The 19406-nt window shown below is 54.0% G+C and overlaps 1 protein-coding gene across 12 annotated transcripts in view; it reads right to left on the minus strand.

Annotated features, from left to right (window-relative positions):
• Positions 1-3166: 3166 nt before the first annotated feature.
• The window catches only part of TRIM67 (tripartite motif containing 67), a 44129-nt gene continuing 27889 nt past the window's right edge, over positions 3167-19406 (minus strand). For 2 of the 12 annotated variants that reach the window (XM_074373167.1, XM_074373164.1), the window contains 9 exons: positions 18150-18245; positions 16451-16573; positions 14950-15060; positions 13670-13829; positions 11413-11558; positions 8831-8969; positions 7812-8115; positions 5437-5599; positions 3167-4598 (listed from right to left, as the gene is read on the minus strand). In XM_074373167.1, coding sequence (XP_074229268.1) covers positions 4533-4598; positions 5437-5599; positions 7812-8115; positions 8831-8969; positions 11413-11558; positions 13670-13829; positions 14950-15060; positions 16451-16573; positions 18150-18245 — 1308 coding nt within the window. In that variant the 3' untranslated portion in view covers positions 3167-4532. Of the gene's footprint in view, positions 4599-5249; positions 5600-7811; positions 8116-8830; positions 8970-11412; positions 11559-11990; positions 11997-13669; positions 13830-14949; positions 15061-16450; positions 16574-18149; positions 18246-19406 lie in introns of those variants that run through there. The other 10 variants (XM_074373169.1, XM_074373165.1, XM_074373171.1 and 7 more) reach the window with 9 other exon arrangements.

Consider the following 19406-nt stretch of genomic DNA (forward strand, 5'->3'; position numbering starts at 1 on the left):
AGTGTATTCTATAACCCTCGCGACACAGCAGAGGAGGTAGGGAGGAGGACCAGGCCCGCGCTCAGGCGGGGATGCTGAGGCACAGAAGGATGGAAGAGATTTAGCCCCACCCATACCATGAACCAGCATCAAAGCCGGGTGGAAAGAGCGGAGGTTCTGAGGGCTGAACTCGGTGTCCTGCCCCAAACCTGCTCTTGCTTGTTTTACATCCACTGAAGATTTAAGCTATGGATCAAGGAGGAGCCGCGGAGGAATGTGACCAATGAAAACAGCTCCTGGTTCACTCGCAAAACAGAAGCCGAGATTTCCCAGAATCTGCATAGACCTTGAGCATCTTCCTGCGATACCTGATTTGGCTTTTTAACCAGTTGAAGACCACACACCCACTAAGAAGTTCCTGTAGCTTCCGGTCAAAAGTGGCCAGGGAAAACGTGGGTACCGAGCTTCCCACTCTAGGAATGGGGGCTAGGGTTGGAGGCATCTTCGTGAATACAAAGCGGGACCTGACAGGTTGGCTTCTGTGAGAGGCTCCCCCCACCAACCCCGTTTTCCTGACCAGCCCCATCTGGTGGGACACGCAGACCTGGAAAGTCCTGGTCTTGGGTGTTAAGATGAAGAACCACAGCCCTTGTGATGCAGGCTTTGCAGGTAACACTGAGTGGACGTCCCCCACGTCGCTCTGCATATTGACATGTGACAAGCTGCTGGTGTAACCCAGTGATTCTCAACCAGGGAGGCCCCTGGGCGACACTTGGTGATGTCTGCAGACACTTTCAGTGGTCGAGACTAACTTGGGGACACTACCGGCATCTAATGCGTGGAGGCCAAGGACACTGCCAAACATCTGACAGTGCACAGGACAGGCCCCCACACAGAGAACTACCCACCCCAGTGTCCCTAGTGCTGAGGCTGACCATGCCTGGCATTGTCCATGGCCTTGTGAGAGTGTTTTTCAGCATTCGCATGTTAAGTCCCCTCGAGGGTTTGACCCACCCGCACGTCCTCAAGCTGGGAAGTGGCCATGGGACCAGCAGCTGTCGCATCTCTGAGCTGCCTGCTTACCTGCTCTGAAACATGCCTTCTTAGGGGACCAAGCCTTTCCCTTGCAATTAGAATTAAGGCTTAAATGCAAATACCCCTGGAAGAACTACACATAAATCCTGCATCCTGGTCCTTCCCTGAGAGTGCTCTGGTCGGTTGAGGGCTGGGGCACAGGAAGGGTCGGGCAGTCTCGGGCACCAGGAGCAGGGGGGTGGGCCCCGCTCCCATCACTCTCGGGGAACCCGTTCTGCCCAGGCTCACTCTGCAAGCACGACCCTCCACGGTCTCGGTGGACCATGGGATGCTGGAGGGCACTGTCGCAACTGCAGAGTACCCATCGGGCTGCAGATTCAGCCTAAAACTCTCTACGGTTTTACAGTTTTTAGATCAGCTACTTTGTGGGTCAGGATTAGTGATGCCCGCTTTGATTGGAACCATTATTTTCCGAAACAGGACAAGAGGGAAGCTGGGCTGTGTGTAAGGTCTTATCTTGCTTCGAATTAGGAGCTAGGATGCTATGCAATGAGATGCTACTGGATATTCTTTTAAAGAGATTAAGTCTAAAAGGAAAGCTGTACACTTTGACCAAACTTGCTCACTAGTGAAGAACAAGCTGCAGAATTATTTACAATGTAATGGAACTTGACATTTTAAATTACTTCAAATTCCTGTCTCACTGAAACTGCTTGACAGATGAACACCAAGTCATCCTTCAGCCAGCCTGACCAAAGCATCCTTTTGACGTCATTTTTATGTATAAAAATGTCACCGCCTGGTAGAGGAGCAGGGAAATCGATGGCAGGCGAGAAGCCCATGGCCTTTCGCTTCTACTTGGAATCCTAGGGCTTCCTGGGAGGGTGACATAGGCCGTGGGTTGTTGACCAGGCCTGTCTTTGGTCTGCTGGTCCCTCAAGAACACAGGTGTGCAGCACAGACCTGCCTTCTCCCTGAGGTCCGTTCTTCTTCCTGGAAGGTGTTTTGTGCTGAGGACAGGCGGGGTGGCTGTACACAGGACAGCCCGGTGCGGTCCCTGGTATCAGCCATATTGCTTTTGGGCCCCTGGAGGAGGCTGGAAAGGTAGATGCTTGCCTGTTCCTGGCACTCACAGTGCCTCTGGGCTGCTGCCAGCTGCAGGTGGGGACGGAGTCCTGGCGGCTTCTCTCTGAGCCACAGGGCGTGTTCCTCCTAGAGAGGCCCCAGAATCATGGGAACGTCCCTTCTCCTTTTCCATCTCCCTCTGACCCAGGTGCTGCTCTCCCAAGGATGTCCCCAGGTCCCGGGTGATCCTGAGCAGCTCTTCTCCAAAGATGCAGAGCCAGGGCCACAGGGTCACCCCGGTTGTGACGATCGTGGGAGCTCCCCAGCCTTTCATGCAGACTCCGTGGATAAGAGCCACTTCGGCCGGGTGGCCCCTCCCCACCGTGTTCCCAGCCATACTCTCACTCCCGGAAGGCTGGCCTCATCTTTTCCAAAAGACGGTTCCTAAAGTCGATGCATCTGGACCTGCTGGCCATGGCTTCCCCAGCCCCAGGAAGGCCATGGCTCCTGTGTGTCTTTCAATCTTTAGGAACCTTTCCCACCCTCCAAGCCGAGTCCACCAGGGCTGTGGCCGAGGAGTGAGACCAAAGGGAAGTGGAAGTAGAGAAGATACAGGCAGCTGCGTGGATGAGGACCTGGGTGTGCAGCCCGGGCAGCCCAGGTCGTGAGCGTCATCTGCCAGGTTCTGGCTGGAGCTTTGGGACAGGACGTGAGCGCCTCTGTGTGCCCTGGAAATCACCGAGGGGTGAGAACAAGGAGGCAAGACCTCAGCTCCACGAAGCCAATGGTTGCCAGGACCTGGGCGGCGGAGGCTCGAACACAGCACCGGGCAGCTCCTGCAGACGCCGGGCGGCTGGCCTCGCCGGCCACACCTGTGGACGCAGCTGGGCAGGCAGCCGTGGGTCCAGGAGCATGGACTTTGAGGTAGGATTGTCGGAGCTGCTGAATAGAGGACATGATCTGCACAGCTGACTCAGAAAGCAGGTGCAGCTTCTGAATGAGCAGGCAGAACCGAGTCAGCACAGTTGGTGCCGGTTTACGGGCTAAGTTTTATCAGAATCCAATCCAGCAAAGAGACAAGCTACTCCTCAACCTCAAAAATAAAATGCTTGATAAAATTAATTTTTGTTAAAAGGGAGAGAGAAAGGCTTCCTACCAGATGGAGATGGAGGTGGCGAGTGACAAGGAAGAAGAGGCAGGGGAGCAGGGAGAGGCGCTCTGGGGACAGGCTCTGCAGGGAGGGCAGGCTCTGGGCTCAGAACCCGGAGCCGGCTCTCCTTCTGAGAGGTGGAAACAACTCAAGGTGGGACTCAAGGGAGAAGGTTAGCGTTCCCAGCAAGGAGGGGAGGGCTCACCCCAGAGCTCTGCCCTGGCCACGTGGACTCAGCGCATCAGGAAGCTGGGAGACCAGAAACACAGTTATTGTTAAGTTTCCTGCCTTCTGCAGAGTCCTGCCTGCCCTGTCACACCAGAGCCTCCCCTGCCATCAGGGTCCCTGCTTACTCTCATGATGCTTTCACGATGACAGTAGATGGTCTCAAAGTGAAGGTGGACTGAATGTAAGAGGCTGCCCCAGGGTCTCCTGTCTTATATGCGCAGGAGGCTGGGAGTCATGCAGCTTAGAGGAGCAGCTCAGGTTTGCAGCTAACTTCCTGGGGAGCCAGCTCCTGGAAAATCATTACCAGGTGGAGACATCACATAGTTATTCAGATTCCAGTGTTTTCTTTTGTGTTTAAAAACTGAGTGAATGAGTTGTGGCAGACTGGTGTGTGTGATGGGGTATGTTTGTGTGTGAGAGAGAGAGAGAAGGAGAGGTTGGTTGATTGATGAAGGACAGAAGGAAACCATTTTAAAAAGTTCTCAATAGTTCAATCCAACAGGCAAAGATCAAGACAAATGGTTAATTTCCCTCTCTATCCATCCTGAATTAGGTCTGCAAGTGGCAAAACATATGGAAGACTCCAGGACCAAAAAGCCAAAGGACAACTTTTCCTGGCAAAGATGGGAATCTGTAGCCTTGGTTCTCTGAAGGAACAGCGTCCAGCAGGGGCACAGTACAGAGGATGTGGGCTTCCCAAGTGTCCCTCTGCCTCCTGCTCTCAGGATGCTGGTTTCAGAGTCTGCTCTCCTCTTGGCACCCTGCAAAAAGGTAAGCCTTGAAAGCAGATGGCAGGAAACAAAACGAAATCCCGAATGCCTCCTGACTGCCTTGCAAAAGGTCCTTCTTCATCTTTGTAACATCTGAGTGGGATGATGGGAAACACACACCCGTGTTTGCTACCGACAGCGGCCTCAGTGAGCACGGCCTGCAGACCATCCTCCTTCCCCCGAAGGAAACGTGTCTCTGAGATGCTCAGTGGCTGCTGGGTGGCACCCGAGAGGTGGGCATGCTGCCCTTGGGGGTCACGTGAACACACTGAGGGGTGGCCGTGCGAAGCAGGAGCTGGGAGGCACTAGTTACTCGAGAGCTTTGGCCGCCCCAGGTTGGTTGGCACCTCTAACCCGGTGTGCAGGGTGACCTGGAAAGGAAGACGGGGTGAGCGAGGGTGGGAGGGGCCACCCCGAGAACCCTGAGCATGCAGAGAGCGCAGCAGCCACGCGCCACCCTCTGCTCGGGTCACCACGGGTAGCAGCCAGTCTGCTGTCTGTCACATGGATCAGTGTCACTAATGTCAGGCCGAGGAGTCTGCCCCAAGAACCGCAGAGCTGCCTGGTCCCCACGGTGCCCCCGCCGCCAGGAGCCGGGGCCAGGCTAATGCTCGGCTGCAGCAGTGGGACAGGGGCTCATGGTTTAGATTCCTTTCTGCTTTCTTTCCACGGCCCTGTTTCCTTTCCTACATCTGCTCTACTAACCTGGGGAAGAACAGCCCATACTTCAGGCTGCCTCAAAGCCCTTTGGCAAACGAGTGGAGGTACCGATCAGTCAGCAAGTGATACTATTTAGGGCCAGTGGGGCTCTGCCTTCCCCCCTGTAGTTTTCAGGGGAGGAGCATGGTGCTAGACACAAAGGCTGGTGCTCTCTCTTCATCCATCACACCCTCATGGGGCTCCCACTTTATCTCCGTCTCTGCGGAGGACTGAGCCGCCAGCACTCCCCCTAGGTCTGTGCCCAGACCTGAGAGGCTGCCTGCTTCACGTGGGAGCCAGAGAGGGGCAGGGAGCGTGGGAGGGAATCCTTAGGCGTAGTCTCTCCCCAACTCTCTTTCTCCTCTCAGGAGAAAGCCGCCTGGAGACTCAGCATCCCCCACCTGGAAGCCCAGCACACACCTGGCCGCCGGAGCCCAGGCTTTGCCCAGTGCACCGGCAGTGGGGGCCGGGGGCCGCCAGATGGGCTCTGGCCCAGGGGATGTGCGATACCTGCACGTTGCGGTTGAGGCTAAGGGCTGGCATGAAGACGCCGTCCACGTGGCTGAAGGCCGTGGGGCCCTGCTGCTGCCCGTTGATGAAGAAGGTCAGCGTGTGCTTGTTCAGATCCAGCAACACGCCCACCGTGGCCCCCTTGCACACTCCGCCTTCCGTCCTGGGAAGAGAAGCCCCCCGCCCCGGGAAGCCAGGTCACCAGGAAGCCCTGCCGGGAACGTAGGTGAGAGCTTAGGAGACTCCCTGAAAGGATGCTGGGAACACCCTCACCTAAAAACGCAGCCCCCAGAGGGGTGCAGGGAGCTGGCCATCCCACGGTGACCCGCCATGCAGCCTGAGGATGTGAATGGGGACGCTCTTGACAAATGTTGGGACGTTACACTTCACGGTGGTGGGGATTCGTAGCCACCAGGCAGGGCGAGTCTTTAAGCTGGCCCCACTGTCACCTGCCTCCTCCCGGGAGTCCATCAGACTCTCCCCTCCCTCAGCTGGTGTTGAGGTCAGCCTTGGCCAGGGCTGCTCTGCTCTGACTTAAAAAATCCATTTTTGTCCTTTCCTGATTGAGAATGAGTGGTCAGCTAGAGCTGATGGTGGGCAGAGACCATGGGAAAGTGAAGAGGAGGACTTGGAAGGGTGTTTTCTAGAGGGCAGGTTTCCCGGAGGGTGGGCTGGGGCCCAGGGCGGAATCCTGCAGGTGGGAAAGGGAACTAGAGCTGGGCCTGTTGGTGCTATTCAGATACTGACCACCGGGTGGCGGTAGCGATGAGTCTGGGGCGCAGGACTAAGTCCCGTTCAAGCCCAGCCTGGTCTCACCCAATCCAACCCCGCTCAGCAAGCTTTCTGCCCTCCCCTCCTCCTCCCAGGCCCCACAACACACGGTAGCCGGGATCCTGAATTAAACCTGACATCTCCACCAGTTAGCCCTGTGATCTGGGCCACCACGAACCTTTCTAAGCCCCAATTTCATAATCTGCAAAATGGCAATAACCCTCTTACTTTTGTGAGGACTGAATGAAAGCATGTAAGCCAGGTGCTTCCGACAGCATGGGGCACAAAGTAAGTGCTCAATAAATGCTCCCTGTCATCATAGGGTATCTGGGGGCTGCTTTGGCCTAAGAAAGCAAGAAAGGAGCTGGTGGGCCTGGACCCAGCCCCTGAGGGATCTGTGAGCAGGGGCCTGGGGCAGGCCCAGTGCCCACTCCGCGTGCCGAGCTCAGGCGGAGGGTGCAGAGATAGCTGCCTACTCTTCCCCCAGGCCTCTGGAGACGGGGTCACTGCCGGTAAAAAGGCAGGTGGGGGGGAGACTGCTTCCAGCTCCCCTGGGGATCCACAGGCAAGTCCCTGCCCCAGACCAGGCCTCCTGGGGCCATTTGCAGGAGCTGTGGGAGAGTAGGCAGAAAAGCCTCCAGAGCTGACCTTGCTCGGGGCTGGAGCCCAGTGAAGTTGGTTCCTTGGGGCCCCTGGCCTCTCCTTGCTGCGGAGATGGCCCTTGGCAGGAGACTCCACAGTGAGGAGGTGGCTCCGATAGCCATAACCCACCATTTCTGGGTTCCCTGGCAAAGGCCGGCCCTGATTGTCCATCCCCCTGTCCACCAACCCACCCCCCTCCACACACACAGAGGCCAAGTGTGAGCACCGCATCCCTGGGGAGAGGGGAGGGAGGGCCCTGACCAAGGGTGGGAGGGTGAGGCCACTGCCTTCTCTGTGTCTGAGGATAGAGACCAAGACACCACAAGTCCGTGGAAGAGCCCAGGTACTGCGGGCATCCTCCCAAGGCAGCCCCAGAGGGCCCGTCTTCCCCAGGAGGAGTTTCCGGTGTCCACCCTGGTGACAGCACTCCCAGGGCCAGCGTCAGGGCGAGGCAGTGCTGGGGGTGCCCTGGACCACGGGGCCTGCTCCAACCAGGCCCGCCTATCGGTGGGCACTGCTCTGCTCAGAGCCTGAGCGGCAGGGTGGTGGGCGTGGCCCTGGTCGGGGTGGGGGTGGGGTCTGGGCAGTGGGCGTGGCCCTGGTCGGGGTTGGTGGGAGTCTGGGCAGTGGGCGTGGTCTGGGGGAGCCGCTCTGCAGTGACTTGCCTGCGCCGATGGGTGTGAAAGAAAGGGGAGCCGACCCGAAAGAGAACCAGAGCGGAGGAGCAGTGGACTCGCCGCGCCGCCTGCTGGCGGCAGGATGCCCACCTGTTTTGCTCTAGTCTCTGTTGCATACTCTCACTTCTCCCTGGAAACTGGACACCAAAGTGGCTGAAAACACTGCCCCTCCCATCCCTGATGCCTGAACTTGGGACCAGCAGGAGAGACTACGGTCGCACAAGGCATTTCCAAAGTCCCCACGCGGGCGGAGGGCGGGGCGGGGCGGGGCCTGCGCGTGCGCACCTGTTGGTGTGGGAGTTGCAGTGCATGAACCAGCTGCGGTTGTTGTCCACGTACATGGCCCAGGCCTTGTCGTCCTTGCCCAGCATCATGTCCTTGACCACGCTGGCCCTGGCCACCCCGAAGGCGGGGTCCGGGTGGTTGTCGTAGCGGTCCACGTGCAGCTCCCAGTAATGCACGCCCTTGGAGAAGGCCGCCGTGCCCAACACCACCCGGTCGTCGTAGCTGCTGCAGGTGGCCGTCTGGTTGTCGTTGGATAAGATGATGTCCCGGTGCCCAGAGTTGGGGTCAAACGTGAACCAGGCCACTGGAGAGGAAGGGGGCAAGAGGAGCAGGGTCAGGGGATGAGTTCACTGGCAGACTGTAACCTCGGCTCAGAGACATAGACTCACTGACGTCTATCAGGAAGTAGGTACCCAGCATCAAATGTTCTTCCCCGTGTGATCCTCTTTCTCTCTCTCACACACACACTCCCTCTCTGTGTTCATCAAATTTCCCTTGGATGCTAAAGGACTCAGATGCTCCAAATCCAAGGGAATGTCCATGTGCTCTTGTTACCTGAAACCTGAAAGGCATGTAAACCTCAGATCTGAGCTCTGGTGCCAGGTAATTGAGGGGTAGGTTCCCACCCGGAGGAAGGCATTCCCACCTGGCAGCTGGGCACCTCCTCCTTTCTGGGACTGGCCGACCTGCTCTCGGCCCCTGGGAAGTGGGAGTTTAGACTCCCAGAGCCTCTCAGCTCCTAGGCTCCCTTCCCAGGTCCAGCAAATGGGGTGAAGGACTCTCTTTCCTTCGTGGCTGGTGGGGAGGGATTTGTATGCAAGGAACGAGGTGAGTGGAGCAGGGCCAGGACTGGAGAAGATGGACACGTCTCACTTCTTCTTTCCTCCACTCCTTCACACCTCACGAGTTCCCCACCCCCGTCTGTCCGTCTGTCCATCCCTGGGATGGATATGGGTTGGGCCTGTGGAACTCAGTCACAGCACCTGAATCTGTTGCCCCGGAGACACCCCAGCACTCACCGTCGGACGTCTGCAGGACAACCGTTTTACTATAGGGCCCGACGCCGGAGGAGTTGAAAGCCTTGACCCTGGCATTGTAGGTGCTGTTGAAATGCAGACCGTCGATGGTGCACAGGGTCTCCTTGCCGACATACACCTCCTGCAAGAGACCCAGATGGCTCATCAGGCGCCTCAGTTACTTGGAAAATTTCTCTTAGCCACCTGTTGACGTCAGAAGTGCTGTTGCCCCAACAGAGTTATTAACAAGGAGATTTGGGGTGAGTGGTGGCCGGCTCACAGGCCACGTCCAAGTTGGACACAAACCCTTACTCTTGGCTGATGGGAAGGTGTGCAGTGCAGCAGCTGGGACACTACCCAAGAATGTCCTGCCTCCACAGGGGGCAGCCCTAATGGACAGGACTCCGGAGGCCGGGGGTGCTGACCCCTCCATGGGGATAGGGGTGCAGAAAACCTCACCTCCTTTTCAATTGGAGCAACAAGAGATTCTTGGCTTCCCATGGGAATTTAAGTTAGAAAATATGAGTTAAGGATCTAAATAAACAAAATAAACAGTGTTTTAAAGGAAGGATCATCACAAATGATGGGAAAAAACAGAGGAGGGGGCGTGACCAGGCACCGGTGGTTCAAGTTGATTTGGGCTGGAACCCCTTCTGGGGTGAGAGGGGTACCCCGCCCCCTCCTCATCTTCTTCCACTGCATCTTCCTACTCCTTGGGCCCCTTGAGCTGCTTTTATCCCCTGGCCTCCCCAGAGGCTGTGACTTTTCTGCATCGAACCCCAAGATTTGTTTCTAGACATTGACTTTGTTTCCCGTTTACTTCAAACTTACCCTTGTCCTGTTGACACCCCCTCACCTACATCTTTGTTCTCAGCTTAGTTTGTCTAAAACATCTTTCCTGCCTGATTACTTATGGGAAGTTGCCCTTCATTTGTTTTTCCAGGTTATTAATAATAATAGTTGTGTGCCAGGCATTATATAAGGCATCTTAATTCTCACACAACCCTGGGACACAATTTTTTTTTTTTTTTTTTTTTTTTGCTATTTTACTCATAAGGAGACTCCGAGAAGGCAGGGAACTTGCCAAAGATCACAGTTAATCTGTTTAGAAGTTGGGGTTCAAATCCAGGTCTGTCTGCATTCAGAGTCCATGCTTTTCCCACCCTCATACATTCTAGCCCTTGGATCTAGCTTTTATGAGTAGACATGTCTCAAAGAGAGAAACCATCTTCACTTGAGCTTGGTGACTGCTTCTTCTGATGTCTCAAAACCATCTCCTCTTTCTTTCCATTTCAAAACCATCAGCTCTCTTCCCAGTGGGTCAAGGAGCTCCTTCAGTTCCTAGCTCATCTGCACGGCCAGGATGGCTGAGGTTCTGGAGCCAGTGCATGACCCACTTGCTATTCCTGGCCGTAGCGACCCCAGCTTCTCACTTCTCCATAGAGCCCATATTCCCAGGGACTCAGTAATCCCCAAGGAGTAGTGCAGTTATTTCTCCAACTCTGACGTTCTTGTGGGGGTGTCTTTCAAACAAAAAATGAAACAACATAGACATAAATCCCTCTGAGAGAAACAAAAGGAATTTAGACCTTTGGCAAGATTCGCTGACCACCTCCCAGGGAGAAGAAGTATGTGAATTGATATGCTTGCAGTGGCTTGTCAGAATGAGCCTTCATTTGGTCTTCTTGGGGACAGACAGGTGGAGCTCTCGGAGCACCCAGAGTTGGTGCTCCCTGGTGTTCATGTCAACAAAACAACTTGGCAGGAACCTGAATTTCACTGCGTGAGATCTCAAGGTAGAGTCCTATTAGGGGCTCTGGGTTGTGGTGGGGAGCTGTCCAGGGTGGTGACCACCTGGTGGGACTAGAAGATGCATTTCTGGCTCACTAAGAGCCTTTACTGTCCCCAGGTATTTCATCATTGGGGACATGAATGTCACCCCAACCCAACAGCCACTTATAAAGTGTCTTCCCACATGGAGCGCCTTGCCAGGTAAGCTAATTACTGAACCAGGCAAGGCAAGGTGTGATAGAACCTTGAGGGAGCGGGGAATGTGTGGGAGGGCGTTGACTCCATACGGCTGTGCCTCTGGGGCTAACTGGGAAGTAGGTATGTGCAGGTGACCTTTTCCGAGCTCTACCTCAGCCTCCGACCTGTGTCGGTCTTCACAGAAAACTCAAGCTGAACTTTCTGTGGCCGCCACCCCTGCCTGCCCAGACCCAGCCCTGGGTAGAGAAGCCCCATCTTCAGAGGGTCCACGCCCACCAGTCCTGTGTCCACGCCCACCAGCCTTGGGTCCAGGCCCACCAGCCCTCTGTCCACGCCCAACTGCCCCCTGTCCACGCCCACCAGCCCTCTGTCCACGCCCACCAACCCCCGTCCACGCCCACCGGCCCCCTGTCCACGCCCAACAGCCCCGTGTCCACGCCCACCAGCCCTCTGTCCACACCCACCAACCAGACTTCTGTCCTTGTGGCCGATGCCCTCGCTGGTGGCATCAGAAGTAAGGGCAGCCCCTGGGGCTGGTCCCGAGGCAGGGGCAGTGCTAGCCTCTCCCCGCCCCAAAACAAGCAGCGGGGCCTCACCCGGTACTGCCCCCCGTCGCCGTCGTCCAGCTCCAGGATGTAGCCATCCACGGGGCTGTGGGTGAAGGGCGGCGTCCTCCAGGCCAGCGTGACGCTGTTGTTCCGCGTGCAGCACTTCTCCAGCTGCAGCAGGGGGACTGGCGGCACTGTGACGGGGACAGGCTGGCTTTAGTGCACAAACTCCCGCCTGGTGCGTGGACCCCGCGTGGACCCCGCCCCCATCCCAGAACGAAAGGTGGTCACCCTGGGGTCACTCCCAGCTGCACGTGGGCACAGCTCAGCCCGAACCTCAGTCCCCAGGCGGGCTGGGGTGACCACACGTCTCAACCCCGGAGAGGGTCCTGGAATCTGGGGTTGGGATGCGGGAGAGGCATAGACGCCTCCACCCCTCCAGTCAGTAGCCCTGAGGAAGAGCGGTCCTTTACCGCTTCCCCACCTGCCCACTGAGAATCACTGGTTTTGTTTCTCGGCCCCACGTGGAGCTCAGGAGGAATTGCAGCAGAGCCAGATTCCACGTGCCTCCCCCCACAGCACCGCCTCTATGGACCCTCTCCGAGGGGCCCGCGAGCAGCTCACACCAGGGGCTGGGAAGGTGCTGTTTGGGTTGAGGGGATGCAAAGACACATTTCCACCTCTGGCTGGACCAGGAAAGTAGATCCTGGAAGGAGAGGCAATCTGAGAGCATCGGGCAGTAAATCCATGGAATTAGGGATTTGAGTCAAATGTATCATAAGTTCTATGAAGATGACATTGGGAGAATGTTTTTTATTTCTTTAGCTGTATTCAGGTTCAGGCAATTTTAGAAGTAAATATAGTCCACTCTGACATTCGTGGTCTCAGGGCTGGCTCCGTGCAGCCTGGCTCCCTGGACCTCGGTTTACAAGCACGGAGGAGTCCTAGCTCCATCCCTATGTCACTTCATCTGTGCATTCCACTCCCCCATCCTGTCCAAAGCAGCATCTGGAGCAGCTCTAAGCCACCTCCGTCAGCGCCCCCACTTTCCAGAGCCCCCTCCTCTGCTGTAGGCCCTCCCCTCCACCAGGTTCCTTCCTCTCCTCAGCACCACGTCTCATTTACACCCAGGGCAGGTGGCATTTCTAAACCTCACCGGAGGTGCAAACAGTGTGGGAGTGAGCCCCAAGATGCACAAGAGACTCACTGTATTTAGTATAAAAATGACCACGTTTTGCAAATAAAGATTTTCTTGAGTTTACAGATTCTGTAGGTGTGGTACTCACCTTTTTGATATTTTTGGTTTTAAAAAAAAAATCCCAAACTACACAACATTGTAAAATGATTATAAATCAATAAAAAATGTTAAAAAAACAAAACAAAACCCCAAAGAGCTTTATTCCGTCTCCTGAATGTACCCTTAATGTCTCTGGAGGGGCAGGATGACCTCACTCACTAATTTTGCAACCTGGGGCGAGTTGTGCAAACTACACTTAACCTTTAGCCTGTGGCCCCCATGGCTCTCTGAACTCACTTCTCTAGACTCTGTTCTTACCCCTGACCTTCTGTGATTGTTTTCAACTTTACTTTTTATTAGTTTGCATGCTTACTTTTTTAAAAACAGGATTTAAAATAGATTTATTTGCCTTATTTTTATTTTGTTTTTTGAAGGGGGAGGTAATTAGGTTTATTTACTTACTTACTATTATTATTTTTAATGGAGGTACTGGGGATTGAACCCAGGACCTTGTGCACGCTAAGCAGGCGCTCTACCACTGAGCTATACCCTCCCCGATCCCTGACCTTCTTGCTCTTCTTGGAGCACAGAAAACTTATTCCTGCTTCAGGGCCTTTGCACTTGTCATCCCTCTGCCTCCCAGGATGTTCTTCCCTTATATAACATCTCTCTCCTCACCTCAAAATCCCCGCCCCACCACGTCTGCCCTCTTCTCAAAAAGCACCTTGTTCGTAGCACCTGCCACTTTTAAGTTGCATTATATTATTATATTACAGATGTGTTTGTGTATTGTCTATTTCCTTCTCTAGAATATCTGCTCAGCCTTATGAGGGTGTCTATGTCCTGAGCCCTTAAGGTGGTGCCTGGCACAGGGCAGACCTGCCTTAGGTATCTCTGAAGGAACAGACGATCCTCTTTCACAGATGGGGAGACTCTGGCTCAGGCATCCCTCCCTCCCAAGCTGCCCCACACCAGTGTCCCAAGTTCTCCGATGGCCCTGTGTGGCCCCGCAGAGTGGATGCCTCTCCCAGGAGAGGCACCGACTGAACCGGGCCAAGCACCGCTCACCCCTACATTTCATCTGAATGAAGTCCAGCTGGTGGATGGCCTGCAGGAGTGGCTCGCTGTCCAAGGTCAGCTCAAACTCCGCAGACACTTTGGGCTCCAGGGCGCCTTTGACCCACTGCTCCTGGGACACCTGGACACGCTTGATCAGGGCGTCGGAGATCTGAAAGGAAGCACATAGTGTAGGGTTTCGATGTGCCAGGGGAAAGAATCATGCAGCAGGCCATGAGAAAAGGTTTCGCTTCTGTGGGCTCAGGGCCAGAAGGAGCTGTGCTAAGCTCGTGTCCTCCAGCCCTGGTGAAGGAGACACGACCACTGCCAGCATGACCCAGGGCAAATAAAAATGCACTGTATCGTTTAAATCATCTTTTAACAGCGCCCTCGTGTTCCAGGTAAAGAAGCACTTGCTGTTTTAGGCCAAAACCTTTTTGGAAACAAATGATACTTTTAAAAAATATACAAAAGCACGAGTCACTCTACCTCTTTGGCCAGACGGAGCGCTTCGCAAAGTGAACCATACTAGGAGTCTGTCCCAGGGTCTGAGAGCATCTCCTTCATCCCCAGGATTGTGAAGCTCCCTCCCTCCTGGTGTGTTTCCTCCAAGCTGTTCCGCAGCTTCTGCTCTAGACTCTCACTGCCTCAAACCCACAGCTTGCCCTCCTCAGCTGGAAAGTCCTGCTCATTCAGACGTTTGCACTTGCCCCTTGAGAGCCATGATTCAGGGTCCCCTTCCTGGGGACTAATTAAGGAGATTCATCATTTTCCCCACAGACGGAGGACTGAGCTCCCATCTGAATCATGGCCACAGTCCTGAGAGATGCTTGTGACCCCGAGTCAGCCTGGCTGAGGGAGGGCTGCCTGGCAAGCCTGCACTGCCAGCGGCCATCTGTCCAGGCCTGTGGGACTCTGCACCCCAAAGGATGTGGATTCTGCTAACTCACTTCTTCCAGCGCAATCTCTCCAGCTTGTTTGGCCAAGACCGTCCTTTCCCACTTGTAGGGAAGAGGTTGAGTTGGGGTTTCTGGAAGTCAAAGCACGGAAGCGTGGCATTTTGGCCCTAGAGATCATGACGTCTGACTTCCTCGTTTGAGGATGACACAGAGTCAGGGTCATGGCTAGTGAGAGGCAGAGTTGAGATGAGAACCTCGGTTTTCTGGACTCACTGGGCAGAGGAGGATCTGCTCTACTCCAAGCCATTGGCAGGGACCTTCCTAGAACCTGGGCGCATTTGGACGTGGAGAAGGGACGTGCCGCCCGCCCAGGGTCCTCCGGGGCCGGCTCACCTGCAGGAACCCGGACGGGTCGTTCTCCTTCATCACCTCCAAGCAGTACTCCATCAGCCCCGTGGACTGGCGCAGCTTCAGGGTGCAGTGATTGATCTGGTCCCAAACCATCTGCGGTGAAAAGCATCCCCAATGACCGTCCTGTCAGAGGAGGAGCAGCTTGGCCGCCGCAGGAGGTGGCGCTGGTCCAGATGGCCTGGCACCCTCTCCTCCTGCTGCTCCATTACTGAGCTCCACGTGCCCCCTTGACTGGGGAGCAGATGGACCCACTCCCCAACAAGCAGGGTCGCCACATCCGAGAGAGCAAACTCCCTGAACTCTGGAGAGAAAGCAGGGAACGTGCACCGTCTGAAACTCTCCTTGGGACCAGTTCTCCCCCCAGTTCTTGTTCGCTGGGTGATGACTCCATGGGCTCAGCTGCTTTGTGTGTAAACCGTGGATCACCCCCAACACTCATTCCTTCTTTCCTTGAAAATAATATTTTCTGATTCAGTTGGTGAATGTCTATAAAATAGATGGAGTGCCGGACAATGAAGTCGGTCATTTTTGATAGGGACTGAATAGTCAGGGCAAGACAGGTAGGGGAATGAGGAATTCAAAACATGAAACTCAAAAGACCAGCAAAAAGATCACTAAGCCCCGTCCCCCCTTCTCCTCACGGGCAAATGGGGTGGAGTGAGCATGCGCACTCACCAACTGGAAAATTCCAGCTCTAGGGATGTAAAAAGCCCTTCTCTGTCCACAGAGGTCTGGTCCCTTTGGTGCTGTTTCTTCTTCTTCTTTTTAATATATGTATTTTTTTTGGCATGGGAGGTAATTAGATCGATTGACTGACTGATTGATTCTTAGAGGAGGGACTGGGGATTGAACCCAGGACCTCGTGAATGCTAAGCATGCGCTCTACTGCTTGAGCTACGCCCTCCCCCGGACCTGTTTCTTTAACTAAGAAAATTTGCTGTATGCTGTGACTCCAGAGTCTCCTGTGAATTTTTTCACGGAGGACCATGGTGACCCCTTACCCACAATAATTTTCATCAGGGGAGGATGGGCATGGGGCAAACCCTCCCCTTCCCGTGGTGGCCACAGGCTGGGTTGTTACCGCGGACCGTGGAGGGCACCAGATGTCAGAGGGCATGAAGAAGGGGCAAAGCCAGAGACCTGAGCAGAGCAGGCTTCATCACCCTCCGTGGCCACCTCTGCTCTGCAAAACCAGAACAGAAAGCAGGGGCCCGGACGAGGTGGGAGAGGGTGGACTTCTGACTTGAAAACGGCAGGATTCAGGTGTCTGATTCCAGCTTTGAGGGGAGAGCAGGGGTGCCGACTGCTTCAGGGAGAGTCACTCCAGTGCAAGGAGGCCCCGGGCAGCTGGCTTAGCTCCCCCTTGCCATCATTTATTCGCTCATTCACTCAGCTGTTACTGGCCAGTGCCCACGGCACGCTGCACCCCACGCTGGGCAGGGACTGTGATGGGACTGAGGGTGTCGGTCGCCCAGGGACCTACCTTCAGCTTGTGCTCCCTCTCTTTGGTAACCTTGGTGAGCAGTTTGGCTTTCTGCCGGGTTAAAGCATCAACCAGCGCGTCACACTGAGCCACCAGGCAAGCTTCATAATCTAGGCCGTTCTCCTGTGGGAAGCAGAGAGCTTTAGGGAGAAGACGGGCTGGAATCTGGCGAGGGCTGGAGACACAGGGGTCTCCACCCGGAGTTGGCTCTACTGATACGCAGTTTGAAACAGTGAAAATGTGAATCTCAGCGCATCTCTTTGATGGAATATTCAGTCATTCGAACCCCATTTGTGAGAGTTTTCAAGGTCATGGGGAAGGCTCATGAGAGACTGTTAAGAAAAAAAAGCAGCTACTTTTTAAAAGTGTGTGCAAGCAAAATCCCACCATCCACTGTGTGTGTGTGTGTGTGTGTGTGTGTGTGTGTGTGTGTGTCTAAAGTAATGGAACAACATGGCAAAATGATGAGGTGGTCACCTCAGGGGATGAAAGATGTGTGAACCTTTCTTACTGCCTGTTCTTCTCTACCTTCCAAAATTCCTATAACACAGACTTTTGCTTTTTATTGTCAGAAAAGAGTAAGGCCAACAAAAGATGGTGTTCTTGCTACAGGACCTGTTTCAGTTCCAACAAAAAAAAGACTCCGTCCAAGTCTGTAAGATCAGCACGGACTCAGACCTCATGTCGTGGGCTTCGTGTGTCCTTCCCCACCCCTGCCCCAAGTTCATAGCTGAATCCCTAACCCACACGACCTCGGAATGGGCTGTGCTGGGAGCCGGGGCTTTTAGAGAGATAAGTTAACGAGGTCACTAGGCTGGGCTCCCATCCAGTATGACCGTGTCCTTATAGGAGGAGATGAGGACACAGACAGGCACAGAAGGAGGACGATGTGAGGACACAGGGAGAAGACGGCTGGCGACAAGCCAAGGAGAGAGGCCCCAGGAGGGTCCAACCTGCCGACACCTTGATCCTGAACTTCCAGCCCCCAGAGCTGGGAGATGAAGTTCCTGTTGTTGAAGCCACTCAGTCTATGGTGCTTCCTGATAGCAGCCCCACCCAGCGAATGCATCCGGCGCCCCTAACACATCAGCCACACGACTGGAAATGCCTGCTGGCTGAACTCTGCACTTCGACTTACCAGGAAGAACGGTTTTTACTGTCTGATTAAGAATTCAGTGCCCTCAGACCCTTTCCTCCAACCAGACACTGCAGCAGTTTATGGGTTCACGATCCGTGCGTTCAGACAGAGCACACAATGTGTGCTCTCTCCCTGACAGGCAGAGCTCCTGGGGCCAGGGACTGCGCCTTACTGACCTGTGTGGGGCTCAGTATGTGATACAGCATGGGTGTTCGGTGAATGAGTACATTTATAAATGATGCTGTGAAATGTTGATGTACTGGAACAAAAGCACTGTACGGAGATACCGCGTACATTCAGGACACTGCATTATTTCTGTCCAGCTCTCGTTCTATGGTTCTCTCTGAGTTCATGTGAAATCCTTTTCCTCTCAGATGTCACGTGAGTGTCCATGGAGTGAGTGTGTGTTGTCTGGAACATCCGAGGCTAGGCAGTGGGACAATTAAGCCTTCTCATCTTTAACCCTGAAAAATTCCTGCTGCGGGACTTTTCCTCTCCTCTGGTACATCTCGTATATAAACGTCCTGCACGGACTCTCCTCCCAGCTGGAGCCATGCTCACCTGGATCTGCTGCAGGATGTTCTTCAGCTGAACTAGAAACTCCTTGGCTTCTTTTGCCTTATCGGAAACGCCATTTAAGGCCTGAGACAGTTGAGCCTAAAAGATATCACAGGTTGAAAAGGAAAATTAGGGGTTAAAGCCACTCAGTTTGCACTTGGTCAAAAGGATTGTGTTTAGAAGAGGACCAATCCCACCCAGGAGCTGTCCTTACTTACGAAGGGACCGCAGTTGACTTACGGTCCCTTTGGCATGTGCTTACTTTTCCAGCGATGGTTGATAAGCATTGGTGACCTATGCTCTTCTGCCTGGACCCAAAGCTGGTAGAGATAAGGAGCATTCGGCTAATTAGTTCAGGCTGACAGGCTTGCCCCTGATCTTTGCAGAACCGAGGACAGGAAGGCAAACAGAGCCTTGGCCAGGTCCGGCCCCTTCCCTCCCATGGCAGTTCTGTCCCCCATCAGTAGGACACTCAGACACTTATGCGTGGATGTCCCAGGTCCCAGGCACGCTCTGCCCGCCCCACCCCACCCCTACACAGGTATCTTTTGGCCTGAGAAGGATGGGCAGGAAAGAGACTTGGAAATGCGCAAGGGCCATATGGACTGGGGGTCTTAAGGCATCATCTGGAAGGGGATACAGGCTCCTGGTGGCCCTTTCCTTAGTCCCAGGGACTCCTTGTTTTTTAATTGAAGTATAATTGATTTACAGTGTTGTGTTAGTTTCTGGAGTACAGCATAGGGATTAAGTTATATATATATATTCTTTTTTGTATTCTTTTTCATTATAGGCTATTACAGGATATTGAATATAGTTCCCTGTGCTCTACAGTAGATCCTTGTTGTTTATCTATTTTATACATAGTACTTAGTATCTGCAAATCCCAAACTCCCAATTTATCCCTCCCAGTTTCCCCTTTGGTGACCATAAGTTTGTTTTCTGTCAGTGAGTCTTTTTCTGTTTTGTAAATAAGAGCATTAGTGTCACTTTTTTAGATTCCACATATAAGTGGATATTGTATAATATTTGTCTTTATCTGACCTACTTCACTTAGCATGATAATCTCTAGGTCCATCCATGTTGCAAATGGCATTATTTCATTCTTTTTTATGGCTGAGTAGTATTCCATTGTATAAACATACCACATCTTCTTTATCTAGTCATTTGTCAGTGGCATTTAGGGTTGTTTCCATGTCTTGGCTATTGTAAATAGTGCTGCTATCAACACTGGAGTGCGTGTATCTTTTCAAATTAGAGTCT

This window comes from Camelus bactrianus, chromosome 11 (assembly GCF_048773025.1).
Source record: "Camelus bactrianus isolate YW-2024 breed Bactrian camel chromosome 11, ASM4877302v1, whole genome shotgun sequence".
Classification (NCBI taxonomy): domain Eukaryota; kingdom Metazoa; phylum Chordata; class Mammalia; order Artiodactyla; family Camelidae; genus Camelus; species Camelus bactrianus.